General features: G+C 52.7%; 16 protein-coding genes across 16 annotated transcripts; 9 read left to right on the top strand and 7 right to left on the bottom strand.

Moving 5' to 3' along the window:
• Positions 1-236: 236 nt before the first annotated feature.
• On the top strand, positions 237-2,509 carry DL89DRAFT_243725 (uncharacterized protein; the record flags this gene model as incomplete). Its single annotated transcript, XM_040885043.1, has 2 exons — positions 237-457; positions 1,858-2,509. The coding sequence occupies 2 exons, from the start codon at positions 237-239 to the stop codon at positions 2,453-2,455; spliced, it is 819 nt and encodes a 272-aa protein (XP_040746057.1). The 3' UTR covers positions 2,456-2,509.
• A 409-nt stretch (positions 2,510-2,918) lies between these two features.
• DL89DRAFT_264917 (uncharacterized protein) lies at positions 2,919-3,570 on the top strand. The gene is made up of 3 exons (XM_040886433.1): positions 2,919-3,057; positions 3,119-3,207; positions 3,350-3,570. The coding sequence occupies exons 1-2, from the start codon at positions 2,925-2,927 to the stop codon at positions 3,205-3,207; spliced, it is 222 nt and encodes a 73-aa protein (XP_040746056.1). The 5' UTR covers positions 2,919-2,924; the 3' UTR covers positions 3,350-3,570.
• A 234-nt stretch (positions 3,571-3,804) lies between these two features.
• DL89DRAFT_254900 (uncharacterized protein) lies at positions 3,805-4,234 on the bottom strand (the record flags this gene model as incomplete). The annotated part of the gene is made up of 2 exons (XM_040885307.1): positions 3,805-3,969; positions 4,028-4,234. 2 exons carry the CDS (start codon positions 4,232-4,234, stop codon positions 3,805-3,807), a joined length of 372 nt encoding a protein of 123 aa, XP_040746055.1.
• Positions 4,235-5,699: 1,465 nt separating this feature from the next.
• Positions 5,700-6,220, bottom strand: DL89DRAFT_264914 (uncharacterized protein; the record flags this gene model as incomplete). The annotated part of the gene is made up of 1 exon (XM_040886432.1): positions 5,700-6,220. A coding segment is annotated over exon 1 (407 nt), but the record flags the coding sequence as incomplete, so codon positions are not given.
• A 1,227-nt stretch (positions 6,221-7,447) lies between these two features.
• Positions 7,448-8,148, bottom strand: DL89DRAFT_232518 (50S ribosomal protein L22; the record flags this gene model as incomplete). Its single annotated transcript, XM_040884925.1, has 2 exons — positions 7,448-7,687; positions 7,840-8,148. Coding segments are annotated over 2 exons (549 nt in total), but the record flags the coding sequence as incomplete, so codon positions are not given.
• A 1,143-nt stretch (positions 8,149-9,291) lies between these two features.
• Positions 9,292-10,934, top strand: DL89DRAFT_320501 (argininosuccinate lyase; the record flags this gene model as incomplete). Its single annotated transcript, XM_040891213.1, has 4 exons — positions 9,292-9,556; positions 9,603-9,647; positions 9,679-10,413; positions 10,620-10,934. Exons 1-4 carry the CDS (start codon positions 9,353-9,355, stop codon positions 10,932-10,934), a joined length of 1,299 nt encoding a protein of 432 aa, XP_040746052.1. The 5' UTR covers positions 9,292-9,352.
• A 358-nt stretch (positions 10,935-11,292) lies between these two features.
• Positions 11,293-12,254, top strand: DL89DRAFT_290557 (RING/U-box; the record flags this gene model as incomplete). The annotated part of the gene is made up of 5 exons (XM_040890093.1): positions 11,293-11,334; positions 11,453-11,566; positions 11,625-11,885; positions 11,968-12,114; positions 12,138-12,254. 5 exons carry the CDS (start codon positions 11,293-11,295, stop codon positions 12,252-12,254), a joined length of 681 nt encoding a protein of 226 aa, XP_040746051.1.
• Positions 12,255-12,478: 224 nt separating this feature from the next.
• Positions 12,479-13,401, top strand: DL89DRAFT_277355 (uncharacterized protein; the record flags this gene model as incomplete). The annotated part of the gene is made up of 2 exons (XM_040889439.1): positions 12,479-13,034; positions 13,115-13,401. 2 exons carry the CDS (start codon positions 12,479-12,481, stop codon positions 13,177-13,179), a joined length of 621 nt encoding a protein of 206 aa, XP_040746050.1. The 3' UTR covers positions 13,180-13,401.
• Positions 13,402-14,038: 637 nt separating this feature from the next.
• Positions 14,039-14,925, top strand: DL89DRAFT_81986 (uncharacterized protein). Its single transcript, XM_040892110.1, has one exon. The coding sequence runs from the start codon at positions 14,235-14,237 to the stop codon at positions 14,865-14,867; it is 633 nt and encodes a 210-aa protein (XP_040746049.1). The 5' UTR covers positions 14,039-14,234; the 3' UTR covers positions 14,868-14,925.
• Positions 14,926-15,571: 646 nt separating this feature from the next.
• DL89DRAFT_254894 (uncharacterized protein) lies at positions 15,572-15,952 on the bottom strand (the record flags this gene model as incomplete). Its single annotated transcript, XM_040885306.1, has 1 exon — positions 15,572-15,952. The coding sequence occupies one exon, from the start codon at positions 15,950-15,952 to the stop codon at positions 15,572-15,574; it is 381 nt and encodes a 126-aa protein (XP_040746048.1).
• Positions 15,953-16,064: 112 nt separating this feature from the next.
• Positions 16,065-17,226, bottom strand: DL89DRAFT_264909 (uncharacterized protein; the record flags this gene model as incomplete). Its single annotated transcript, XM_040886431.1, has 1 exon — positions 16,065-17,226. A coding segment is annotated over exon 1 (1,040 nt), but the record flags the coding sequence as incomplete, so codon positions are not given.
• A 2,131-nt stretch (positions 17,227-19,357) lies between these two features.
• Positions 19,358-20,432, top strand: DL89DRAFT_254891 (uncharacterized protein; the record flags this gene model as incomplete). The annotated part of the gene is made up of 4 exons (XM_040885305.1): positions 19,358-19,580; positions 19,672-20,039; positions 20,087-20,233; positions 20,265-20,432. 4 exons carry the CDS (start codon positions 19,358-19,360, stop codon positions 20,430-20,432), a joined length of 906 nt encoding a protein of 301 aa, XP_040746046.1.
• Positions 20,433-20,513: 81 nt separating this feature from the next.
• Positions 20,514-21,122, bottom strand: DL89DRAFT_290552 (Hsp90 co-chaperone CDC37; the record flags this gene model as incomplete). The annotated part of the gene is made up of 1 exon (XM_040890092.1): positions 20,514-21,122. The coding sequence occupies one exon, from the start codon at positions 21,120-21,122 to the stop codon at positions 20,514-20,516; it is 609 nt and encodes a 202-aa protein (XP_040746045.1).
• Positions 21,123-21,493: 371 nt separating this feature from the next.
• DL89DRAFT_243719 (uncharacterized protein) lies at positions 21,494-22,172 on the bottom strand. Its single transcript, XM_040885042.1, has one exon. The coding sequence runs from the start codon at positions 21,933-21,935 to the stop codon at positions 21,576-21,578; it is 360 nt and encodes a 119-aa protein (XP_040746044.1). The 5' UTR covers positions 21,936-22,172; the 3' UTR covers positions 21,494-21,575.
• A 135-nt stretch (positions 22,173-22,307) lies between these two features.
• DL89DRAFT_290550 (uncharacterized protein) lies at positions 22,308-24,579 on the top strand (the record flags this gene model as incomplete). The annotated part of the gene is made up of 4 exons (XM_040890091.1): positions 22,308-23,219; positions 23,260-23,412; positions 23,453-23,752; positions 24,493-24,579. The coding sequence occupies 4 exons, from the start codon at positions 22,308-22,310 to the stop codon at positions 24,577-24,579; spliced, it is 1,452 nt and encodes a 483-aa protein (XP_040746043.1).
• A 75-nt stretch (positions 24,580-24,654) lies between these two features.
• DL89DRAFT_81682 (uncharacterized protein) lies at positions 24,655-25,088 on the top strand. Its single transcript, XM_040892107.1, has one exon. It carries the CDS (start codon positions 24,748-24,750, stop codon positions 24,988-24,990), a length of 243 nt encoding a protein of 80 aa, XP_040746042.1. The 5' UTR covers positions 24,655-24,747; the 3' UTR covers positions 24,991-25,088.
• The last annotated feature ends 1,591 nt before the right edge of the window (positions 25,089-26,679 follow it).

Genomic DNA, 26,679 nt, shown 5'->3' with positions numbered 1-26,679 from the left:
CAGTTCTTTTTTTTTTTTCCTAGTTGGAAGCCTATCGCCGTTTCTTGACTCTTGCAACCCCGTCACCTTTATCATCGGCTTTCTACCACCTGAACATGCACCGCATCATCACGTTTGCTGCCGGCTCGCTACTTGGAGGCGGCTTGGTCTATGGCCTGACCAACAAAGCCCGCAACGATCAAATTGCGGCTCCCGCTGCGCAGACAACCACGCAGTCGACTCAAGCTCCGCAACCCATGCAGCCAAAGCAGCCCGCACAGTTCGCAGCGCCTGCTCCTCGTGCCCCTGTGCAGTCTCCAAACACGGACAACGAGTTCCTAAAGTACGGGTACCCTGGCCCCATCTCCGATTTCATGGTGCGTTCGCGCTACGCTGCCTCCTACAACCGCGCCCTGCGCAACCCCTCCTGGGTCGCTGAGCACTTGACGCGCGACAACATGAAGGGCACTGCCGATCGGTCCACCTCCGAGTTCAAGGAGGACCCTGCAATCCCAGGCCAATTCCAGGCGCTTCTCAAGGACTACTACCGGTCGGGCTACGACCGCGGCCACATGTGCCCTGCTGCCGACGCCAAGAAGGACTCGCAGGCAATGAACGAGACATTCCTGTTGACCAACATTTCCCCGCAGGTCGGCAAGGGCTTTAACCGGAACTACTGGGCTGACCTCGAGTCGTTTGTGAGGAATCTGACAAAGTCGTTTGATGATGTGTACTGCATTTCAGGGCCGCTGTACTTGCCGCACAAGGAGGGTGACAAGTGGTTTGTAAAGTACGAGGTCATCGGGAACCCGCCGAATGTCGCTGTGCCGACGCACTTCTTCAAGGTCATTCTCGCCAAGCGCAACAACGAGCCGGCATTTGCCATTGGCGGCTTCGCGCTGCCGAACGCAGAAATCGATAACAAGACGCCGCTGACAAACTACGCCGTGCCGCTGGAGGTCATTGAGAAGGCTGCCGGTCTGCAGTTCTTTGACAGGATCGAGCGCAAGGCCGGAAGTGTTGTGCCGCTGTGCTCAAAGATCGAGTGCAAGCTGGAGCACGATGCATGGAAGAAGAAAAAGCCTGGGAACTGAAACATGTGTTGGTACATTTGGTGAATGTGTTTCTTTGGGGCGTAATGGTTCGTGGGAATATGCTGTTCCAGGGCACGCAATTGTACATGCGCATCTGTTCTTAGGATTCCTATTGCGCGCGCCCTCGCGTCCACATGTACATGGATGATCGCCATTTGCTTTCTCTGTCTAGAAATACATCCATTGCATCTGGCTCCAGTCGCTTCAGCAGGTGTGCTCCTCTAAGCTTACCATCCTCCGGTCCACTATATATCCGGATGGACCGCCTGGTCCCTCTTTAGACATTCACCTGCTATTGCATGTCTGTGCTCCCTTCTATCATTGCTATTCACAATTGTGCCGGGCATAGTGCAAAATAAGCCGGTCTCGTGGCATGCCACGCCGCTACATTGGTGCCCCCATGCCGGCTGTTCTCATGAAGCAGTAATGGCAGCCGCTTGTCCAACATCCTCTTCTCCTCAGGCTTGTGTTTCAATAAAAGACCAACTGGCGCGCCACCCTTGCAATATCCTTCAGTCTTGGCTATTTGCTTCTCACTTTGCCTGAAAGCTTCTCACAATGCGTACTACTTTCATACTCTCTCTGGGTGCTTTTGCGATATCTGTAATTGCTTCTCCTAGACCCCTCCATGTCCGTCAGTCTTCCCCCGACGACGTCCTAAAGTACGGCAACCCAAGCCCTGTTGCCTGACCTCCGGGTCCACCAGCGCTATGCAATTGCGTACAACCGCGCTCTCCGCGTGTCGCACTGGGCTGCTGAGCACCTCACCGCTGCCAACCTCGAGGGCCCTGCCAACCGCACCGACATCCCCTTTTCCTGAGGACAAATCGCTCCCCGAGCAGTTCCGTGCGCTGCTGAAGGACTACTCGGGCTCTGGGTATGACCGCGGGCATATGGCACCGGCCGGCGATGCCAAGATCAACATGGAGGCTATGACAGAGACCTTTTTGCTGTCAAACATGGCCCCGCAGGTCGGCATTGGTTTTAACAGGCATTATTGGGCCTACCTGGAAGGGTTTGTCAGAGATTTGACAAAGCAGTTTGACGATATCTATGTTATTACTGGCTCCCTTTTCTTGCCTACCAAAAACGAAGCGACAGGAAAATGGACAGTTACATACGAGGTCATCGGGAATCCACCCAACGTTGCTGTGCCGACTCACTTCTACAAGATCATCCTGGGCGTGACTGGCGGTTCAAACTTTGCCCTTGGCGGATTTGCGCTGCCGAACCAGAAGATCGACAGCAAGACTGAGCTCTCCACATTCTCGCAGCCAATCGAGTACATCGAGAAGGCCTCTGGGCTAACCTTCTTTGACAAGGTCGACAGATCCAATGTCACCGAGCTTTGCAAGCAGATTGCATGCACGCTGACCAAGTAAATGATCGTTGTTCATGCTTTCTTCTCAGGATAGTTTTATATATTTAAATGCCACTCGTGTGTATTTATTTTATGATGTGTGGTAAGACAAAATGCTCTTTACTTCATTCTGGTATTATCGTGTTATTATCGTGTTTATATCTTGTTTGCGCATGCATGAACCAATCTTAGATCATGTAACTTTGCCCATATCATTCTGCGGCGCACTACTTAGATCCTGCTTTCCTGCGTTCCTTTCCTTTTTCATACAGCATATTTCATACGTTCATATACGTCGTGGAAGGTGCTCGAAAGTAACGTGTTCTAGACAGTTGCAGAAGCTGTCTACCAAGTGTATCGTACCCGAGACACAACTTTGCTAAATCATACATGAACGAGAGCCATAACTTTGAATAGCAAGGCATTCAAACCACATATCCACACTCGGCATTCGCCAGATGTTAAGCTCTAGGTGTTTAGGGCTTGTCATGATGGTTGAATTACTAGACTTCAAAACTTTCACCAATATCCTATCTCCTACACGTATAATAATGCCTACCCGCAAACGTATACATTGTACGCCTGATGATATTAAAGAGCTCCTGGGTTGGCTTACGATTCCAGGTAATTATGATATCTGGACCAAGGACATGCCACCATACCACAATTGATAGCCAGGCTGCAGAACACCGGATGGAAGAGACTCACCAGCTCGAGGTAAAACACCACCGTCTGGAACTTGCCATCGTTGAACATCAAGCAGAAGAAGAGTAGCTATATTGTATTTCCATGGAACATGTTTACATTTTAGTTTATTATATAATTTATCATTGCTCGTAAGTATCGTTGCACGAACAAGTGCACCACTGTGGTAGTACCAATCTGTCTCTCACAATCCACAACCACTGACACTTACTGCTAATCAATCCGCCTGCTGCTGTTCCTTACTCGTATGGGAACATTCTCAAAGCGTAATGTCCAATTCAAAAGGATTGTTGTGATTTCGGGTACGATACACTTAGATAGACAGCCTCCTGCAACTGTCTAGAATACGTTTTACTCTCCAAGCACCTTTCCACGACGTATATTGAACGTATGAATATGCTGTATGAAAGGAGGAAGAAGGAATCGCCAGGTGAAAGGGTAGGCGCCGTCTAAGTAGTGGCGCCGGCGCCAGGAATAGTATGGCCGGCCATTGTGGCTAAGGTTTTGATCCATGGTTCCTGAAATCATAAGGATTTGGAACCACAGGATTGCAGGATTTCGGTGTCTGTGATAATTAACTTACACCATGGCTCTTTAAACAAAAGCGTGTTTGATCGAATTCACAAGGTAGAATAAGCTTACTGAAAAGATATCAGAGGAACTGGGCTACAGCAATGACGGCGGCAGCCGCAATACCAGCAGTGAGCTGTCCAGCACCGTTCTTGCTGGTCTTAGACGCAGTCCCTTCGAGGAGGAGCCGCTGGCAGAGGAAGCCTTGGTAGCATGCGAGGAAGTAGCAGTCGGCGAAGCGCTACCAGATGCCTTGGTGGGCTGTGAGGAAGCAGTAGGCGACGCCTTAGGTGTCCTGCGAGGAAGCGACCGATGACACCTTGGTATCCTGCGAGGAAGCGGCGGGCGATACCTTGGTAGCATGTGAGGAAGTGGCAGTTGGCGAAGCGCTACCAGATGCCTTGGTAGTGACAGAGGCACTGACACCGCTAGACGCAGGCTTGCTGGCAGAATCGGAGGCTTCAGGGGAAGTCGAACTCTGAGCAAGGACGAGGGGAATGAGGGCGAGCAAGACCTTAGCGTTCATGGCGGCGTTTGGATAGGCTATACTACTGTCTTAGAGTGTGGGATATAGGCTAAGGAGAGAACTACTTATTGACAAAGGAAATGTGAAGAGTACAAGAGATGTGGAGAGGTACCTAAGAGTAGTTTTCAGTTACTCCAAGCCCCCATGCTCCGCAAGCTTTATACTACCGCGTTAGGATCTTACGCGTGTGTGAATGCTTATAGTGGTCGGTCAATTTTGCTTATTTCTAAGCAACCTAATCAACATCCCGCTGCAAGGCGGCTTGGGAAGCAAAATTACTGGAATATAAATACGTGTTGCAAATCACTCAGCCGCTATATAAATAAAAATTTCCCGAAATCAGCACATCCCTTGCTATGATTCCATCTAGTACACAAAGGCGTCATGATGCCACGTCAAAGAGCTATAACCAACCACTTGAGCATGCATTCGTTTATTAACATCTTGTGGCGACAGGCCAGGTAAGCCGAGCCGAACCGAGCCAGCTACTCTCGGAAATGGCCGCGATTGCCGCCACTGGCTGATCAGCGGTAGTGCCAGGGCTGTAGTGCAGTGGGAGAGAGCCGGTTTATCATTAGCAATATGTCAGTGGATGACTTAAACAGAGACTAGGGACTAAGGACGCTCATGACCAGATCGGGTGTTTGATCAGGAAATGAACTGGGGGGCTAGTGGGATAGGATGGTTCCAGCAACTGGGCAACTGGGCAACTGCACAGACAAAAATGGACTGCTTTATAAAGATAGTGTAAAGACAACAAAGTTGTTAGCTACAGCATGCTTCGTAGCCCCGTTGGCAGATCACCTACTATATACGTGGTGCCACGCAATCGTTTATTCCATCGGAATCAAACGACCCAGTTCTCAACGACCTGATTACGATTCTACAGATTTTTTGACTGGTGCTCTCTGGGAACAGCGTTCCAGGACGATTGGCTGCAGGCATCTTGAGGTGGTTGCTAACGAGTAGGGATGCTAAAAATGAAAGTGAAAGTGAATTGAAACATGTCGTGGGGTGAAGCATTTATACAGATCGAGCGCACAAGGTTCCAAATAGTTGTCAAAAGAAAAGTCCTTGCATGTAGCAGGACTGATCCCATCGTGAACACACGAGAATTTTTGATGCGATGCTGGCAAAGAATAACGTACTGGATGCACAAAGATCTGTATCGCTTCATCTTCATGCCCAACATATACCCAGCCAGCGCGATTCATGGTGGTCGTTTGCTGAAAGATAAGGTTCTTCATTTGCCAAGTCTGCCAGTCAGTGCTAGATTCATCCTTGTTTCCAAATATGATAAGGCTGAGAATATGCGCTGTTCCTCCCAACTGCTGTTCAGTCGACGACAACGTGACAGCTGCGTGCCAAGACACCAGACAGCCTCACGGAACGGTGGCTGCAAGGTAAAGCGGAGTTGGTAGTGAGAGGAGTATGTATATTTTGAACAGGAAAATGCGCTACAGAAAAGACCAAAAGTAAATCAATTTTTGGGGAGTCGAGTGTGGAGCAATGTGGTTTTCACAGGATCCGCTTAGAAGAGATGAGCAACGGCGGCAACAGCAACGGCGGCAGCAACACCAGCAGTGAGCTTGCCAGAGCCGTTGGAGGAGCCTGAGGCAGAGCCCGAAGCTGAGTGAGAGGCAGAGCCAGATGCAGAGGCCGGTGGCAGTGGGGGCTGGAAGCGGAGCCAGTGGCGGTAGGGGTGGCCGAAGTCTTGCCCTGACCGGCCTTGAAGTCCGACTCGACACGGCTGGCAGCCGAAGCAGCACCGTTAGCGACATCATTGGCAATCTCAACGGCGTGCGAGGTGAGCTGGTTGACACCGTTGCCGACAATGCTGACGATACCGTCGAGGATACCCTGCTTCTCGCTGGTAGTCGACGAGTTCTGGGCAAGGGCGAGGGGGAGGAGGGCGGCGATGACAATCTTAGTGTTCATGGTTATGATAGGTAATGTGCTTGGTGTTTGGAGATGGCGATATAAACAGGGTGCCGGGAGCGTGTTTTTCTTTTTGGTCTTTCTGGCGAAAAAGATCGGGAAGATGTTATTTGGAAACAAAAGGAAAGATGAATGGTAATGAGGTCGAGAAGCTACAACCGCTTCTTAGTTCTTTTATACCACAAACGGCAACGGTTGCTGCCTTGTCTGTGTTTACTCTCGCCCCTCCCCATCCGACGAGATGAGGACAAAAAGCGGCTTTCTCGTCAGTGAGCTCGAAACGCAGAACCTCATTTGCCAAAAATAGGTCAACAGACGGACAATCAGGAGTGAGACAGCTTACCGCGATCCCCACCTGCGGAATGACACCACCGCCTATCGCCCAAAAGCAGTCTTTTGCGTCCAGGACCACCGGGTGCGCGAGGGCATCGCATTACGTGCTCGCTTGGAATATGCGCATGGTTGGTGTCCGCGACAGTCGCTTCTCTGCCGCACGAGGGTCGCACTTGTGCAGCGAAGAAAAGCACAGCAACACGCTACCAATCTACGGCCAGGAACACGCTGGAAACTACACAGGAATTGGTCCTTTTTTGTCTATTTACCATCAAAACAGCCATAGACGCCATGGATGCATGCTGCCTTGGGCTTTCTGCGTGGCCAGGCCGGTGCTCAAGTGGGCCACAAATTGCTCACTCCACTCGCCAATGGATCCAGTATAGAAACGACTATACGGAATGCCAGGCGCTTGTTTGGCCCGGGTGTTACGCAATTCCCACAACTTTGCCAAGAGGTCATGGGATTGGGTGTGGAGATGGTATTTGTCCGTGCTCGCCCCATGGGGCAAAAAATCAGGATGGCTGTGATTATCGGCGGCAGAACAGCAGCAGTGGCAGTTCTAGAGACATCGCTAAAAATAGATAAGATTTAAGCAGACAACCGGAACCCTGTCTAAGCCCAAGGCTTTCTGGATACTGTGCGTTGCCGCAGACACCCACAAGGAAATCGGCTCCAGAAATAGTGCTGCGCGTAGGGCCTGAAAAGACCCGGGTCTATAAATAGCGATCTATCTTTGCGGGCAGCCAAGACATGTCATGCATATGCAGTTGAATCATAGAGGGGCATTTCCGCATGTAGTAGACCGCCAATCGCGGCAGTGAGACAACAATCCCCACAGCATGTTTGAATGAGAGAAATGTAGATTTTGCATGACCTCGTATATAGAATCAACTTTGAAAAAACTCAAAGAGACGTTACTCCCAGATGGTTTTCTTAGTTGCGGCTGGCACGGAGGCGCTTGACAGCAAGCTGCTTGCGGGTCTGGAAGGGGGCGGTGACGCGGTCGTCGGCCTTCTCGACCTTCTTCTCCTCCTCGGAGACGATGATCTCGATGTGGCACGGGTTGCTCATGTACGGGTTGATGCGACCGTGGGCACGGTAGGTGCGGCGACGCTGCTTGGGGGCGGCGTTGACCAGGATGTGCTTGACGACAAGCTCCTCGACGTTAAGACCCTTGGCCTAAGGCGGTTGGTAACAAATAAACAGGTTGGAATATCAGCACATCATGAACAACAGCGAGTGAGCGTGTGCGCAGCAGCAGCGCTGCCGTTATTCATCCAATCCACGATGGCGGTGTGGGTGCCATTCATTGTTGAAAATCCGACTCTTACCTCAGCGTTAGCCTGGACGTTCTCGAGCAGACCAAGCAGGAACTTGGCGCTCTTGGCGGGCCAGCGACCCATGGTGGCGCCGAAAGCCTTAGCCTGGGCGGTACGGCCGATACCACCGTGGAAGCGGCGGAAAGGAACGCACTGCTTGTGCTCCTCGACGTCCTTCAGGTAGCGCACAGCGTTGAGCAGCTTGCGGCCCTTGATGGCGTTGGCGGTCTCAACAGTGTTCTTGAAGTGGACACGCAGGTACGAACCGCGGGTCTTAGCGGACTTGGCCTCGTTGGCCGGTGCAGCAGCGTAGCGAGCCATTATTTTTGTTTATACTCCTACACAAGGAATTGGGAAGTGGGGAGGCAGGTCATCAGCGCAAAAGTACGTCTCTCTCCCCATGGGCCAGGCTATTGCCCGAATGTACACGCCGACTCCATACACGCGCATTCGGCAGAGTGGTGGAAGGCGTTTGAATTTCAGAAATGTCGCAGGCAAATTCCAGATTTCTTCACGAATTTGACGCTGTTTCAGCTGCCCCGCGCATTTTCTCCTCGCCCGCAGGCGCAGCGTATCGATCGTCAAAAATCGCATCTCCGTTTCCACCACCGCATCTGTCGTTGCGCCTTCTCCGTAATGGATTCGCCCAGTCTTTACCTGTGACAAAAATTCGCTGAAGTGAAAAGAGGGCTAGCTTTAGTGTCCCGCTTATCCTCCAGCTTTGATCCACAGGTGCTTGGTCAGGGCTCCAAGACGAAGGCAGCGCAAAAAACACGGCCCAATTAGATTGGTGCTGTGATAGAGTAATAGATCAGCATTGATTACATGTTTTGATCTGTCTCTGCCAGGCTGTGATTTCGTGCATACTGTTCGAAGACTCTTGATGTCCGACGATTTGGTGCTGTGCTATGTCGCACACACCGCTATAAATGGCTCATGTCCAGATACACACAGTGTATAGCCACATGGCAGAGGTAGGCACATTGGGCTTTTTATCCGTCAAATGCAGTGACTTGGACAAGCCAGCCTAACCAGCGACCATGGGTACCTGCCGATAAGTTTGTCTCCCTAGCATATCTCCCCCTCCAAGACATACAGGATCACAATATGAAACTGCCGGTCTGCTCAATCGATCTCTGCAGACGATCTGGTCCCACTCATGTGATCCGGCAGGCTTCCCACGCCCTCGCCAGATCCGCCGGAGCAAGCATTGTAGGTCTAGCGAGTGCGTCATCCAGGCAGCAGACTGAGATCCGTTTCTAGTCTGAGGCGGACTCCTTGTGAGGGTGGCTGTTGCCTGTTGTGACTCACTTTTTCGCAGCAACGCGGAAGCGAAAAGGAAAAATAGCAGCATTGTCCGGATCTGCAAAGACAAACTGCTTACGACTCATCAGCAAAGAACCCCAGCCCGTCGACCATTTAAAAAAGACACGCAGTCACCCGGCGAAGACCGATCTCCTCTTTATCTCTGCAAGCTAAACAGCATCTGTTTACATTTTACTCCACCATCTCACATACAAAAATAATGTCTGGCGCAAAGAAGCTCTGGGGCGGCCGTTTCACCGGTGCCACTGATCCACTCATGGAAGCCTTCAACGAGTCGATCCACTTTGACAAGCGTATGTACAGCGCCGATATCCGCGGCTCGCAGGCATACATCAAGGCGCTGGAGAAGCAGGGGATTCTGACGCCCGCCGAGCGCCAGACACTGCACGACGGCCTGGCTGCGGTCCACCAGGAATGGGAGGACAACAAGTTCGAGCTGAAGCCTGGAGATCGAGGACATCCACACAGCCAACGAGCGCCGGCTGGGCGAGCTGGTGGGCACTGTTGCCGGAAAGCTGCACACAGGGCCGCTCGCGCAACGACCAGGTGGCCACCGACATGCGTCTATGGCTGCTGGAGGAGGTCAAGAAGCAGATTGCGTATCTGCGCGAGCTGGTTGCGGTGCTAGTACAGCGTGCAGCGCAGGATATTGACGTTCTGATGCCTGGGTACACGCACCTGCAGCGGGCGCAGCCGATCCGGTGGTCGCACTTCCTGCTGAGCTACGCGTTCTGGTTCCAGCAGGACACGCAGCGCCTGGAGCAATTTGTGCCGCGGGTGTCCCAGCTGCCGCTTGGCTCGGGTGCCCTGGCCGGAAATCCGTTCCAGGTCGACCGCGAGCTGCTCGCCAAGGAGCTCGGTTTCTCATCGATCACGCCCAACTCGCTGTATGGCACGTCCGACAGAGATTTTGTCGCCGAGTTCCTGTTCCACAGCTCAATGATCATGATTCACATTAGCCGTCTGGCCGAGGATCTGATCATTTACTCGACTGCCGAGTTCGGCTTTGTCAAGCTCGCTGACGCGTACAGCACGGGCAGCAGCCTGATGCCGCAGAAGAAGAACCCCGATAGTCTCGAGCTGCTGCGTGGCAAGAGCGGCCGTGTGTTCGGTGACATGACTGGATTCATGATGACCTACAAGGGTCTGCCGAGCACCTACAACAAGGATATGCAGGAAGACAAGGAGCCGATGTTTGATGCTGTCGATACGCTGACTGGATCCCTGCAGATCACAGCCGCTGTCATTGCTACATTAAAGGTAAGAGGTCATAGCGAGTTTTTGACATGAGGGGATGATGTCCGCTATGATTAGCCTTTGGGACTGCCAGAAACACTAGTCTGGCGCTGTGGCTACGCTTTATCTATACCTGGTTCTCGCCGCAATTGTATCCACCGTGGCGACAAACCACACACGCGAAACATGGTCACTAACTCGCACACACCCTTTTCTTTAGATTGACGCAGTCCAAGATGAAGGGCAGCCTCACCGGTGATATGCTGGCCACTGACCTTGCCGAGTATCTCGTGCGCAAGGGAGTTCCCTTCCGCGAGACGCACCACATCTCGGGCGCCGCCGTGAAGATGGGTGAGGACCGCGGATGCCAGATCAACGAACTCTCTGTTGCTGATCTCAAGACGCTCCACCCGGCGTTCGAGGACGATGTCCTAAAGGTGTGGAACTTTGAGCAGAGTGTTGACAACCGCTGCTCGGTCGGCGGCACCAGCCGGGCAACTGTCAACGGCCAGATTGAGATCCTCAACAAGTGGCTGTCTCAGTAAAAAAAAAAAAACTAGTTGTTTCCATATTTCCTCCTTATCTTTCTGCACTCAATACCAAAGTACTTTCAGACATTGTACGTCTGTGACATGCCTGGTGGATAGGATATATGGCCAGGGTACCGCGCATGCTGCCGGGCCTGAGCTGCCAAAAGTAGACATAAAGTCGTGATTCGCAGGTATAATCGTATGATCGATCGGTTGGCGACGCCTTGCTGGTAGTAATGCGAAATTTAGGCCGGAAAAGCCGTGTCCTCACACCACCTGGCGGTAGCTTGGGGGTTGATAATTCCGTTCTTTTCACACGCATACATTTCTGGTCTCCTAGTTCTTAACCTTTTTTCATAGTAATCTGCACAAAATGGACGACAGCAACGATAATGCACACGCCGAGGCAAGCACTGTGGTAGCCGAACATGCTCAAGCAGCAGCATCATCATCATCAGGAGAAGCTCCTTGGCGAAGCCTCTCGCCTAGACACACCACACACCAAAACAACAGCGCTGCCTGCGGTCAGCGAGGGGAATTCGAATGCAGCCAACAACGCTGTAGTCGGCCATGAATCACAGCAGCAGCAGCAGCAGCAGCAGGAACAGCAGGAAGTAGGGCACGAGCAGGAGGTGCATATCACGGGTGTAGAGGAGCCTTCAAGCGAGCTGCGCCAGCGGCGACAAACCGAGGCTGAGAGCATAGCAGACGAAGACTGACATTGTGTCAGGAACAACCACAGCACGTACCGACAAGGGCAAGGAACCTGACCTTGGCGCCCCAGCAGCCGGCAATGCGGCTGAGCCAGGCGGTAACGACGAGTTCAGCTGCAACATCTGCTTTGACTCGGCGACCGACCCGGTGCTGACAATATGTGGGCATCTGTTCTGCTGGTCATGTCTGGTTCAGTGGCTCGACCGCAGCGCGACCTGCCCGGTGTGCAAGGCTGGGTGCGACAAAGACAAGGTGATCCCTGTGTATGGCCGCGGCCGCGAGGAGAAGGACCCACGGCTTAAACCCCAACATGCCAAACCGGCCGGCTGGCCAGCGTCCGCCGCCGCCGCAGAGGCAGCCGAACCAGTTCTTTGGATTCGATCCATTTGGCGTGCCTGGCAGTTTCCATGGCGCCGCGAGGGGTGGCAACTTTGTGTTCACCTGGCGGCTTTGGCTTCTTGCCGACGCTGATGGGCTTCTCGTACACGTTCCCGAGCGGTCCAGGCGAACGGCATGCACGGTGTTGCCAGCGCGGGCCAGCCTGTGGGCCAGCAGGCCTTCATTTCGCGCGTATTTATGATGATAGCGGCCATGATTCTGGTGAGCATTCTGTTCTACTAAGCGCAATAAACTGTATGACGACACGGGGCTGCAAGCTTGGGCCTTTTCCACGTATCCTGGGGGGACACTATATTGCAGTCACTCCTCCCCCGACCCGCTGCTAAAAGCTCGCAGTGTCTGTGAGCCAAATCTCGAATTGCACGCTTTTTCCCCACTCTTAGATTTCCTATACTTTTACTCTCATCCAATTTTCCACTATTCCTTTATCATTTGAATTCACAGACATGTCGACTGTTGCCCGCCCCATGAATGATGAGGAGGTGTTCTCCGAGATGAACAAAATGGTTGCGTTCATCAAGCAGGAGGCCCTCGAGAAGGCTCGCGAAATCAAGGTGAAGGCCGATGAGGAGTTCAACATTGAGAAGGCCAAGCTGGTGCGCCAGGAGTCGATCAACGTCGAGGAGCAGTTCCAGCGCAAGGTGAAGCAGGCTGACGTAAAGCAGCGGATCCTGAAGCTCGACGCTGGTGAACAAGTCGCGTTTGCAGGTCCTGCAGCAGCGCCAGTCCCTCCTGGACACAGTGTTTGTCGATGCACAGAAGGCGCTGGGTCGAGGTGTCGAGCAACACAGAGACCTACAAGGTCACTGCTGGTCAGCCTGGTTACCCAGGCGCTGATCCAGCTCAACGACACCAAGGTCACCGTACGCGGCCGCGCTACTGACATTGCGCTGATCAAGGAGGCTGTGCCGCAGGCCGTTGAGGGCGCCAAGGCGAAGACCGGCAAGGCGGTCGAGGTCTCGGTTGCCGAGAACGCGCCGCTGCCGGATACTGTGCTGGGTGGTGTGCACGTCGGCGGCTTTCAACGGCCGCATCAGCGTCGACAACACACTGCAGGCGCGCCTGGACCTGTGTGCCGACAGGCATGCTGCCGCAGCTGCGCAACGTCCTATACGGCCAGTCGCCCAACCGCAAGTTCTTCAACTAGTGCAACCAGGGGTGTCTTTGAACTGTAGTCCTTTCGCCGTCGTAATAAATCCCCGTCTTGCCCAATGAGCTCCGCTGCCTGTCTTTGGGCGATTTTACTGCTGCCAAAGCCATGTCGACAGCATGCGTCGATTTGCGCGCCTAAGCCACACAAACCGTCGGGCATGGCGCCGGCTTGGTTTGATGTTGAAGAGAAATAGTAGGCAGGTACTGCGCTCCTTGCACACGGCTCTCTGCGTGTAGCTCGGCACTGCCAGCAGCAGATCCTGCACATGCGATCCGCTGATGACATGGTGCCAACTAATACCAGGTCTAGGTTGTCAGCCGACAGTTACGCAAAATATGCTGTGCATGATAGCGGACCACTGGCTACCCCCATTGCAGTTCGTGACGCGGTTCGCAGCCTGTATCGGCAACTTGGTCCCCACTCCCTCTCGGATGTACACACCACCATGCAGCAAGCCCGAACCTTATAGCACAAATCGGGCGCAAGCTTGCTGTTTTTGCTTTTTTCTCTCCTCCATCCTACTACTCTGTCTACTTTTGTTTATCTCCCCTCGGCTCACCTGCTGGACATTGCACGTTTACGAATACTACTTTGCATCCGCTTGCTGCTCGTTTCTTCTGGCGATATTGACTACGCTGTGGGAAATTTGCTTTTAAACCCCTGTCGTGCAGACCGCATCTGCCCCTCTGCCGCGTTGTCTCTTCGTTTCTGCTTCATCCCTCGCCCGTTTGCCCTTTGATGCCCTCATATTGTCCACTGCCATTCATCCGATTGTAACGCCTCACGCACCAGGCGCCTCACTACACCTCTAACCCTTTCTTTACAAAATACAAAACAACCAGCATTTGCCTCCTTTTTTTGCATTTCTAAAGAGACTACCAGCGCCGAAAGCAAACGACTTCTCCTTTCCCCTTTCATCTCCCTCACTATATTTATTCACCCGGACAGTTCCTCTGCGGCGTGTCTGTTCTGCTATTGCACTTATTCTTCTTCATCGGCAATATCCAAGCAAGGAGGATCCCTTCTTTCCATTATTGCGAGTATATTTCATGCCGATCATGAACCTCACAATGGTCTCTCGGATCCTCGTCGTGCTCATCTCCACCATGGCCATGCTTGTGGCTGCCGACAACTTTGTCCCAGCCCATCCCCCGTCCCCATCACCATCACCATCCCCACAGCCTGCTGCGCACCCCATGTTCCAGCCGCCCGTCTCCCTCGATAGCCTGGCCCAGAATCTGCCTGAAGCCTTTGCCGCACTTGAGGGGCAGTTCAAGGATGCCGGGTTCAAGTCCATGCTGACATCGCAGCTCAGCAACCCGAATGCCGTCGAGATGTTCGAGTCCATGATTCACGATCCGTCTGCTGTCAGCTCGATCTCGCTGATGCTCAATGATCCTGCCATCAAGAGCTCGCTGTGGGAGCAGTTCGCTACGCCTCATCCTGGCGCCGTAAACTCAGGCATCCGTTCGGCATCTATTGATAGCAGCGCATCGGTATCGGCAGAGGCAACCGGCGACTACGAGTTTTCGGAAAGCAAGTCCCGGATTGAGCACGGCCGCTCGTCCATGAACCTGGAGACGCTTGATCGTTCGCATAGCGGCGTCAGTGGCCGGCCCGGCTTGATTGTCACCGGGTGGGTTATTGTGATCCTGCTCTCTGCCTTGGCACCCACCTACTAAATGCGAACATCTCACCACTCGTCCTTCACTCGCCCCCTTTTTATCCCACGTATATGTCTAATGTCTACATCTTTCAATCCACAGTTGTTTCTTTTCAAAATAAACCCACATCTACGCTAAAGAAGGGTCATTCCGCATATTGCGATGATCAGAGCCCCAGCGGACCGGTGTGACCCATCGCTTGTAGACGTGCTGGCTCTTCCTGAATGCCCATGCAGGCTAATGCTGCCACTGCTTGTCGTGGCAAGCACATCTGTTGTGGATGCCGATTCGGCTAGCGCCGCCATGCTGATAGCCACAGATGCTGTGACAGTTGCTATTTTCCAGTGTAGTCTCATGTCTGCTTCAAACGTGTGGTCAAAACAAAAATATAGGCAGTTGCCTTGCTCCAACTGTATGGCAAGATTAATGAAGGATGAATAGAAAACGTTGCAGCTCTGGTAACGTAAAGCTATAGCCAAGCAAAATGGAATAAGGTCCTGGTCAATGTGCACCACGACCATGGCCATCAGCAGTGCCTGGTTGACCTGAGGGTAGTAGACATTATCAGTAGGAAGCTCATGTATTTATAAAACTAATTGGATGTACTAGGTAGCCATATTTTGCACAGAAATGGTATATGAAAGAGAATTGCTTTAATGGTAGTAGGTCCTCGTTTGCCCAAAAAAGGCAGTTTGGCCTAGTCATACTAGCCGCTCCTCGAATTACGATATCGGCACACTAGCAGTAAAATCACCACTCTCGGACTTTGTGCTACTACTAGATACTGCCGGGAACATCCTTCCCATGAACTCCTTTCTGTTCAGGCTGTGCTCTGTTCCCGCCTCTTGCCTCTTAACCATCGGGTGCACCAGTGCACCTTCAGGCGTCGGCAATGGATAATAGGGCCGCCCGCCATTGACTGGCGAGAGCAGCATCAGTGCTGGGAGTAGCATTAGGCTTGCAGCGTGCATTGTATTATAGTAGGTACGAGCAAGAGCGGATAGGGAGTTTTGTATGAAAACGCACCAGTGTTGAAAATGGGTAGTTGAATGGAGGAGAAAAGCAAGATGATGAAGGGGCAGCAGGAAAGTAAACCCCTCCATTTTGCCATTGCTAAAAAGTTGAGTCCAGGCGGGCTGCTCACCACACGTCCCAGAATCGATGGGCTGAAACGCATTCCGTTTCTCTCTTGTAGCAGCCTTTTAATTGAATTGCCTTCCCACACTTTAGCAGATAGAAATTTCCTTTTGCCATTGAGTTTCGCCATACTCGCCGGCAAGCTAGAACCCTATAAAAAAGGGTCTTTGCGAGATGTGGATGAGCTTTATGTGTTTGATAGACGGATAGCGCCTGTTGAGCATCAGTTTCAGAAAGGGCACATACTCGGGGCAGAGATTCACGGGATGAATAGTGATCGATTTTACTCTGAACCCTGAAGCGGGGGACACACGAGCCACAGGTATCTGTCCATTTCAGGCTGGCCATACCTCGGCTGCTTGCAAATTCCCTGCAGTCGAGCATAAACCTGGCGGACTCTAGCTTTGGGAACCAGCGCTGTAGCAGCTGCATCCTCGAGAAGGCTACCCAGGTGGTCTCAATATCTAGCGACACCAGTGAGCCTGATAGTGGGTGACCAAGGCTATTGTCTGGCAAGGTGTAGTTGGGCAGACGGATCTTGGAGTATCCTAGAATTGGACTCCATGCGAACATGCAGTTGATCAGGCGTGTACTTTCGTCAGCAGTCATGTAGCCCAGGTAGTAGTCCCAGTGCAATTTGGCTGAGACGAGCTTTGGAAACACTCCATGGTTTACCATGCCCAGGTCCACCATAGCGCCATACATGGGGTGGTCCATCGTGAGCTCAAGATGGACTAGTCGCGGAGAGATATGCATCAGCAGGCTCTCAATCCCTGGAATGCTATATCCACAGCTGGAAAAAGACTCAAGCGCTGGAAACGGGTTATTTCTGAGAGGGAGAATTTTGATGCGTACCAATGGCTGCTCGCGCATGTTTATCCTCAGATGCGTCAGCTTCGGATATACTTGACCCTGGTCGGAAGACAGATACAGAAATCCGTCAACAAAGACAGAATTGATGGCTGAGATGGAGACCTCTTTGATTGTCGCTGCGTTACGGCGTACAAGCTCAACATTAGCCGTCACTCGAGCAGGCTGCGAGATGTGGATGCGGGTCAGCCCAGTAAACAGTCGTATGCTCTTTGTCCAGGACTTGACAATACTGTAGACAATTTCGCTCTGACTCGGGATGTTGTTTGGAGTCAATGCCGATATGTCTTCGAGCACATGCTGGCGCATGATTGCGGTCATCCTGCTGCTGTGCCCGCTCTCGATACCAAGGCTGCTAATGCTTGGAAGGTATCTAAACAACGCTCTTTTCATGCTTATGGACTGCAGCACATCGCTATAGTGGCACAGCCTGGTAGTGCCAGGCGACGTGACAAAAACAACATCCAGTGAGTTGACGGTCGATTGTATGCCGCCGCTCTCGCAGAATTTCGTAATCAAGTCTTGTCCATACTCGTATCCGTGCATAGTGCTGACATCGATGCTGATCACGATGTGGTTGACTGCCCCGCCATATCCGCTGGTGTACGCCTCGAATAGAGTTGGCAGACGAGTGGTTTTTGGAATACGACCGGGCTGGCCATGCAAATGAATATTCACAGCTTTGTATATATAGGGCAGAGTGCACACTCTCCACATTCTGCTAACCGCTCTCAATGCGAGCCAGGTCCACTGACAAACAGGGCACATTGGCATCCAGATTAGGCCCTAGCTCATCATCAAGCGGGGGTGTGACTATTATCTTGATGATAATGTCAAGAAGCTCAGGGGGGAGAGCAACCATTATGAGTGAAAGAAGAAAATCAAACAGATAGGAGAAGCAAAATGTGCTTGCCGTGCCAGCTGTCTGTATATAAACTGCAGTCATCAGATCTTACATTTCACGCATGATGTAAAATTCGAGTATTGAGTCTTGAATATCGTTCTGTGATGCCTGAAACTCTACTCAAACAAAAGCCCAAGAACCCATTCCCACTCTGCTTGCCAATCAAGGACGCCCCGTCCGTCACATCAGACTTGCAATTGCCAGACACGCAATCACTGCAACACCAGCCGTCCCACGACTTGCAAGTGCCGTGTTTTGCTTTGCGAGCTCGGACGAAATCCTGTTATCATCGAGGTTATTGACCTGGCCAACGACGCCCGACGCAGCACTCATGATGTTCCCGCCAACACTATCTGCAAAACTGACCGCATTCGCGCCAAACTCTTGGGCATTGCTAGCAATGGCACTATTGATTGGAGCAAGGGCACCGGCAACAGCACTTTCCACCGGCGCAACCACACTATGAACTGTGTCCTGGACGTTCCTTGACTACGCTGACAGTGTCACCAATGATATCTGGTGCTGCTATAGCGATCCCGATTAGACTGAGCGCGGTAATGGCTTTAATGCTAGACGAGGCGGTCATGGTGTCAGTGGTGTCAATGAAGAAAGACTAGGGGCGAAGCTATGCAGAGAAAAAGTAATGAAAAGTGAAGAGGAAATGCAGCATGCAAACAAGTGGCCATGGACGGTAATGGCAAGGCGGGGCGCTCATGAATAGTATCTGCCTCTACCACAGCCAGGTACAATTGCACGGTAGCGTAATTTGGGAGGTTTTTCTTCCAAGCAGCAAGATGCCAGAGCGCCACTGTTGGCGTGGGAGGTGCTTTTTCACTACGCTGTTTGCACCTGTCATAGCCGCGGATATTGACACAGGGCTGGTGCCGGGCTTTTCCAGCAGACATGCAAACTGTGGTTGTGGCTCAGATCGCCGCCGATCCCCACAACCCGCACCAGCACATCAACATAGAGATATTAGGAACGCACCGGCGAAAACAGGGGCTTGACAAGTCTTTCTCGTAACGTATATCACACTGTCTTGTCTATGCAAAATGCCGCAGGAAGACTACTTTGACCTAGTCGCTAGTGCGGGGAATGCCGATCTCCAGCCATTTCAGATCGAGCAGGGGCTGCGCATATCCTCTAGCAACATCGCACTCCACCTCCCCCACAGGAAACAGCGTGTGTCAGTGCTACTGCAGCGAGTCGTTTACACGGACCAAGACCGGTGCTCAGCAGCAGCAGCGCACATGGCACTGAGTATTCTCAAGGTGTTTGGACGGCAGCTCACAGCGGGCGACGAGCTCAGTAGCCAGCGCTCGATTGGTGCGCTTCTGCAGCTGGCATTGGAGCTGGGCAAGGCGGAATGCCAAGATGGTGATGAAGCACGGCTCACTGCACTTGCCTTGTAATGAGACATTGACCTGCGTGGCCAACGCCATGCTGCTGGACGCGGGATGCAAAACACATTTTGCTGTGGGCTGACGGGTTCGCTATTGTGTCGGAGATACTGGGCTCCACACTGGAAAACCCAACCACAGCATTTCTGTGTGGCAGATGCCTATTTTTGGCTCTGACAACAAGCGACAGTGCAAAGATGTGCGTAGAGAGGCTGCGGGTGCAAGAGCCGCTGTCAGATGCTCTGGAGACTTACCTGCAGAAGGACCAGAGTCTGGCAGGCGCTACTGGCGGATTTACGCCTGAGCAGGTGATGGGCGAGCTGTTCAAGGCAGCTATGAGCCTGACAGTATTCTACCAGCGCAGTGCTACCAGCTCTAGTGAATCTTCGCATGCTGACCAGAGCGACGTTCTAACTGCAGGTGCAGCAGTCACATTGAAGCCGATTCTAAGTGCTTCCCTCGATGCTCTTGCACAGCTTCCGCTAGTTCGATGGACATCTCTCGAATCCAGCCAAGCAGGCTGCTAGCATTGTGCTGAATTTTTCGACCCTGGGACCAGCTGAGATCCAGTCCTTGTGGTTCCCAACTACCAACCGTTGGAAACACATCGGCTGTCTGCTGTCGACAATGACGCAGCTTATCGACCAGTGTATTGCGGACTTGAGCTCATCACCAAATCGTGCTGTGTCAGAGGAAAGGCAAATTGAAGTTGCGCCTGTAGTGCTGGTTCTGCTGCGTGTTATAACCGAGAACCCAGAAGCACGCACGCGCATATTTGATGACATCTACCCCCAGGGAGCCGACTACACGCAGCTGCCTGAGGACCGGCCAGGAACCTCCAGCAAGCTGGTCAGGATTATGAAGTCGCCACAAGGCGGCGTGCTTCCGAAGTGCTGTCGGCTGATCTCCTGTATTTCCTGTGGCAGCAGGATGCACGGCAGTTCGTGATGGCTGTGGGCTACGGGAATGCTGCCGGATACATGCTTGCTCGTGGCATCGAGATACCGACTGATCTGATGAACAAGGGCGGGAGCGATGCCAAGGACCAGGGTCATCGACCCAGTGACGGGCAAGTACCTTGATAGCGACGGGATTACCAAAGAGTTGGCGGAAATGACAGACGAAGAAAAGGAGCGCGAGGCCGAGCGTCTGTTTGTCCTGTTTGAGCGGCTGAACAAGACGGGCATTATCAAGGTCGAGAACCCGGTGCGCGCCGCCTACGAGAGCGGACAGATTCAGGAGATGAGTGACGACGACGACAGCAGCCCCTAACGTAGCATATACCCGGTGCATGACGAGTATATATGCTCATTCTTACGTAAAATGCTCTAAACAAATTAAATGGCACTCAGGCTACTGCTTGCTGGGCTCCTCATTCGGGTCGACAACAATCTCGCCGTCGATGACCAAGAAGTCGCCCTGGCCACAGATGCCCAGCAGCTGCTCGGCTTCAGGCCCAGGGATGGTGGCCAAGGCTTTGTTGACAGCCTCAAGCGTACCCTCCTTGAGCGCTTCCTGGAACACAGTGGGCATGCTCTTGAACAGCTTGATGCGCTCCTGGTCCTCCTCTGGGTTGCTCTCGTCGGGTACCGAGATGCGGATCGGAGCATTGGGATCATCGCACTGGAGCTGGATTGACTCCACCTCGGGCTCGGTGTACTGCTCGCGCTCGCCTTTGATGACTTTGCAGCGCTCGACAATGTGGTTATAGCGCGAATTGACATCGTTGTTGAACATCTCCTGGGCACGGCCCGGAGAGGCGACACGGTCAAAGAAAAGGCGGACGCCAGACGGACCCATCTGCATGATATAGGTCAAAATCAGCGACTGATGCACGTACTGCCGCGACATGGCGCCCTTGCCGTCAAGCTGTAGAGTGAATGCGTGGCCCAGGATCTGGTCGGCCTTCTTCTCGCTGACGATAGACAGGTTCTTGGAGATGTAGTCGTACGAGTCTGACATGGACTTGAAGCTGGCGAACTTTTTGCTGTCAGCATCCAGGCCGCAGGTTGCCCTCCTCGTCCATGTCCTCGCTGTAGTCCTCCTCAGTGTCGGCCACTGCACCCTTATCATCGTTAAAGTTGCCTACACTGCCCGGGTTCAGAACCTCATCCGTAGTGACAGTATCCTTGACTGTGCGCGTGGCTGGCTTTTTGGCTGCCGACGAGCTGCCCTCGCTCTTGCTGACGAACGAGCGATCGAACCCCGAGTGCGCAATAGTGCTCGGGTCAATGTGCTTTGCCTCCTCGAGCTTGACCTCCTTCAACTCCGCCTCTGCCGACTCGAGGCTCTCGGTGAGCTTGGCGATATGCGAATCCAGCTGCTTGGTCAGTGCGCTCTGCTTCTCCTGGACCGAGCCCTGACCCGTAGCCTCCTTGAGCAAGTCGTCGCTGATGCGCGCCTTCAGGGCGTCCATCATCTCGTCCTTGGTGGCTGCTCAGGGATCTTGCCCTGGCTTGTAGCCGAGTCGCGCTTCTCCTTGGCCACACGTGCCTTCTCGACGTCCTGCGCCCACTCCTTCATGATTTCCTTCAGCGAGTCCTCGTTGGCGTCAGCAATACGGCTGCGCAGCGCACTAATGCGCTCAATGAGGTCCTTGTTCATCGGGATCATGGTCTCAATACGCTCACGTCGTAGACGGCGGTTCTCGCGCTCTTCACGGATCTTGCGCTGGCGCAGGCGGATGAAGGTGTTGCGCTCGATGTTCGGGTGCACCTCGACGTCGGAGTCATCGGAAAGCTCCAGGTTGTCCCACTTGCTATAATCTATAGGCATTTTGATGGCTGGCTATGAAAGGCGTGCTGTGGAATTTGCAGAGGAGGAACAGGATAAGAAACCAGGATGTCTGGCTGGTGCTGTGCTTATATGCGTCGTCAAGGGTGGCAGCGAACCTTCCAGTGCCCCTAATCCCCAACCTTGATCGCAATTAGCCTGTCGTATGGTGGAGATCAAGCCGCACTAGAAGCTAGTGGCCAGTGCACAAACGTCAACTCATAGCCAAGGATACACGGGGTTTACCCAGCGGACCTGACGCTGTCTGCACCGAGCCTAGCTGCGGCCCTGTGGTGTGTGCATCAGCTGTGCAAGCTTGTAGGCCATGCATTTCTTCTCCGCCCTCTTCTTCCGCTCTATATATCACTCTAGGACATGGATGCTTTTACCAGCACAGTCAAATCTCAGGTCTTTCGTCTGACCACGCGAGATGCGTTCGAGTCGCACTTCAATATCCAGTACCTGTACTTCTTTGGCAATGTGAATGGCGACAGCGGCTTTATGCCCAGCGACAAACTAGAGCTGGGGTTCTACAGGACGCTTGCCCAGTTCCCCATCCTGGCGGGATACCTGCGCCAGCGAGATGACGGTGGTCTGGACAACGTCGTTGACAAGGATAACCTGAACATGCCAGTGTATCGAGAGACTGTTGTCGACAGCTTGCATTATGGCGATGTCAAGGCAGCCAACTTCGACCCTGCTATTTGTCCCATGGGCCTGCTGCGTCTGCCACCGGTTGCCCTGCCCGATGCCGAAACAGGCCAGATCAAGATGGCCAATGTGCATGTTGTCAGGTTCAAGGACAACAGCGGTATGGCTATCTTCCTCAACGTGAGCCATTCGACTATGGATGGCGAGGGATACTTTTCTTTCATCAAGCGCTGGTCAGAGGAGACGTATGCGCTTACTGCTGGTGTGCCTGTTCCTGACCGGGTGTTCTGCCTCGATAGAGAAACATTCCGGCAGAGCATCCCCAAGGAGAGGTCAGAAGTTGACGAAAAGATGTCGGGGTGCTACATCCATCCTTCCGACAAGGCACTGGAGCTCGGGCAGATGACTCCCAGTGCGCGCAACATAATGTTTGACAAACTCTTGGCCTCAGACAGCCTGAAAGGCGGCCTGTTCAGACTGAACAGCGACAAATTGGACGGGCTGCTCAAGCAAGCGAGGGAGTTTGTGCCTCTAGGTACTCGTATTTCCACCAACGACATCCTTGTCTCGCTCATTTCCAAGACGGTAGCACAGGCAACAAAGGCGGCCTCGAGCAACAAGGGCAAGTCACTGAATGTTGCGGGTGAATCGCCCCAAGGAGGTGGCTGACTTGCAGAGCACTGGAGTCGTGTGCAACACTCGCCACCGGATGGGCATAGCTGGTTTGAACTACGTTGGCAACGCGCTTTACACTCCTCGGGTAATTAGCGCGCTGGCGCAGGCTGAGACCCCGACTACACCCAGATCTATTGCTGAGATTGCTATCAAGGTGAGGGAGACAGTCGACTCGATCACGGCACCACTGCTAGGAGAGTTTCTACGGCGTGCAAGAGCGCTACCCGCGCAGCTTTGTGGGCCCGCTGGTTGCAGACACGTCGTTCAAGCTGTCAGCAACCATCTCCAACATTTCGCGGTTTGATATGTATGACGCAAACTTTGGTTTCGGAAACCCCGAGTTTGTCACTATCCAGCCGGGACGCGCCATTGAGGTCATTACCATCATGCCTGTGCGGCCACCTAGCAAGGATATCTATGTAGCGCTGACCAACACTCCTCAGGTCATCGAGCAGATTCTGCAAAACGGCGCATGGATGGAGATTGCAACGCTTGTCTTTTAGCATTTTGAGCGCAGTATATCCCCCTCGACGTATTTTTGAATGTCCTACTTGTCCGGTATAGCCTAGCTAGATGGGATGTTTGTGATAATCGGCGGCTGATAATGGAAAAAAAATCTCAAAATGGCCATTGTAATCGAGCCAGCACCGGTGATCGCGACGATCGATCGGCAGACGCGTTTATACGACCTGTCCATGCCTGGCAACCCCTGCACGCCGTGCTCTCTAGCCTGACTCCTGGTACTGGCCATTTGTCTGTTTTCCAGACTATGATATGTGCACACAGCTCACATATGCCTGCGCTTGGGACCATGACCGGAATTCTGGCGGAGCAGCCTTTTTTCTGGTTCTTCGAGAACATTTTTGTATTAGCAGCTGTGAAGAAAATGATTTGCTGCCGCCGCCAAGAAGCCCTGGACACTCGCTCAACGTAATGATCGACTAAAGTGTGAAAAGCAGCAGCTTCATGCGCAATATAGTGAAGTGCGGATTATTGAACAAAAAGCCTGCTGCGGGCACAGTGCGCGTAGAAAGAATGCCGGAGACTGGTCGGTTTGACGGTACAGAAATAGACCTTGAGGGAATCAGGTGGTACGCCTGCCCCCAGGTGAATGGCGGAAAATTTTTGTACTATAAAGGCGGTTGGCCACACCCGAACGTGCTAGGTACCCTCTTGCCTCTCTCTCCTCCACGACACACATTCTCCTATATCCCACTCATACGCTGTCCCCAAGATGGTTATCGTTGTGCTCCTGGTCGTTTCGCTGTCTGTTGTCGCCATCGTGGGCGGTGCTCTGGTTAAGGTTGCTGCGCTCAACTAAGGACAGCATTTTCTCCCCCGGTGAATCTCCATGTGAGATCTTTCCCTGCAAACTACCTCCGTACATAGCCTTCGCTTTACTGCTTCCCCTGTTCTCCCAAACACCGCGGTTGGTGTCTCTTCCTATGACCTGCCAGAGTGTCGAAACACGGCTGGCAACGCGATATTGATGGTGTACTCACGTCCTGTAAATTTTTTTCTTCTCTTTCTCTCTCAACAACAGCACCGGGAGCGGGGAACTTGGGTGTTGCTCATGGCCTGTGACCGGGAGATAGCCAGCGTTGGATTGTTCGTACGACACAATCCCGCCTCTTGCTCGCTTGGCCATTGTCGCAGAAAAATGCTCCCAACTTCCGTGTGCTGGCTGGGCACTATATTCGGTTTGGTCCATTCTTTAATCGGCTGGTGCTAATAATATAGCCTTGCAAAAACAACGACCTTCATGAGCAGCACGTTGAGGATGTCATAATGAAGTCATAGATCGTCTCCTCGCTCTGTCGCATTGCGCTATTTGCAGGCTTGAGACGCATCGGAAGCTATCATGCTTTGGAGCGTTGGGTCGTGGCGGACTGGGATAGCTGCACATATTATCGGGGAGAGGCCCAGGTCAGGGGGCGCACAGCAGTCGTGTGTTGGCAGTCGTACAGGCACTCATTGAGTCTTGGTACCACTTTGCGTTGGACTTGGAAACAGATAAGGACATGTGGAACACATCCAGGAGTGTCCGTCTGATACTGCGGCACCTGAATGTTGAGCTGATACGCCCTCTCAGTACCGGAGCAGTCTGCGACTCCCCACAGATGGCGAGAGATCGCCAGGAGGAACACGCGGACAGTCCCAGCATACCTGCTTCTACTACATACACAATCATGCACAAGGCCAGTCCTCACCTCCAGGCCAGAGAAATGCTGCCCATGGCCATTAGGTGATCGGTTCTCGTGCTAACCCATGTGCTGGCTGTCATGCCAGCTCTAGTCAGCAATGTATTCCATAGCCTTGTATGTGCTGCAGCCAAGGGAAAGTTCGAGAGCGCGACCTATCTCCGCTTTAACGAACATCGGTGTTTCTCCTCCATCTCTACCAAGACCTGTTGCGCACCCGACACGGCCTCCCTGACGTCAGCATAGCAACTGGCTCAGGCGATGGCGAATCGGGCGCCAACGAGAACCTTTCTGCAGTCTATTCTTCGGAACTGTCTAGTGGCTTTTGGTGCAATTCCTAGGTGGCCACATCAAATACATGGTATATGCTTGGCCAAGAACTGTGGGCTGTTGTAAAGCTAGCAGTAGCGGCTATATATAATCATGCCGGTGCAGTCACGTAGCGCATCTTTTCTCTTTTTTCCCTTTCCTTCTGTATCAAATATACCTCGTTAAAAAAAAGCCTGCACCTTACACCCAAGCAAACAGACTAAGAGAGCTGCGATTAATCGCTTTTATCGAAGCTGTATATTCTGTTGGATATAATGGTGCACAGCACAGTAAGCGGATAGCTGCGGGTTTTCACTCCTTGTTGCAGTCGCTAACAGCGTTGCTTTTCGCCTGAGCTTTATAGCATAGCATTTTTGCTTTCTAGCTACACATGGACGTGACGACTAGCAGAAAGCGCGGAAGACCACGCATGAGTGCCGCGCAGCGCTTGCTGAACATGCTGAACCTGTGCGGCATGTGTGGCAAACAGTTCAATAGCCGATGCCTGCGTCGGCTCGTCGATGAGCTGCGAGTATGCGGGGTTTGTCATGGAGCGCTGCTGAGCAAGCTGCCGATCCGCCGCTCTGCAAGGATTCTGTCGGCCAGCGCAGCAAGCCACATGTCCAAAAAAGGTAAAAGCGAGACAGACTATTTATTCACCAGTGCTCGTCTGCTATCTCTCCCCTTAGGCCCAAGAATGCATCTTTGAAGGTCAAAGACTAGCTTTGTGGGGAGGATACCTGTTGTCATGGGGCTCACTTTGGCGAAGAGAGCGAGTTCCTTTTTCGTTGTCTGTTGGACCCTCTCACTTTTCCCTACTACTAAAAAAATAGGCAGGTTTTGTGCTGCGTTACCTTGGTAAATGATGATAGCTGCCGACACGCCAACACAAGTCACCATGGGCGGCGACA

The sequence above is a fragment of the Linderina pennispora genome, assembly GCF_002104995.1.
Source record: "Linderina pennispora strain ATCC 12442 chromosome Unknown DL89scaffold_2, whole genome shotgun sequence".
Lineage (NCBI taxonomy): Eukaryota > Fungi > Kickxellomycota > Kickxellomycetes > Kickxellales > Kickxellaceae > Linderina > Linderina pennispora.
Note: the sequence above shows the minus strand (reverse complement) of the source record. Positions and strands in the feature narration are given on the sequence as shown.

Excerpts from the sequence above, each read along its gene's own strand:
- DL89DRAFT_81682 (XM_040892107.1), top strand. The coding sequence starts at position 24,748 with ATGGTGTACTCACGTCCTGTAAATTTTTTTCTTCTCTTTCTCTCTCAA.
- DL89DRAFT_81986 (XM_040892110.1), top strand. The coding sequence starts at position 14,235 with ATGCCGATCATGAACCTCACAATGGTCTCTCGGATCCTCGTCGTGCTC.
- DL89DRAFT_243719 (XM_040885042.1), bottom strand. The coding sequence starts at position 21,935 with ATGCCTATAGATTATAGCAAGTGGGACAACCTGGAGCTTTCCGATGAC.
- DL89DRAFT_264917 (XM_040886433.1), top strand. The coding sequence starts at position 2,925 with ATGGTTGAATTACTAGACTTCAAAACTTTCACCAATATCCTATCTCCT. Across the intron at positions 3,058-3,118 it reads GGGTTGGCTTACGATTCCAG|AACACCGGATGGAAGAGACT; the intron begins GTAATTATGATA and ends GCCAGGCTGCAG.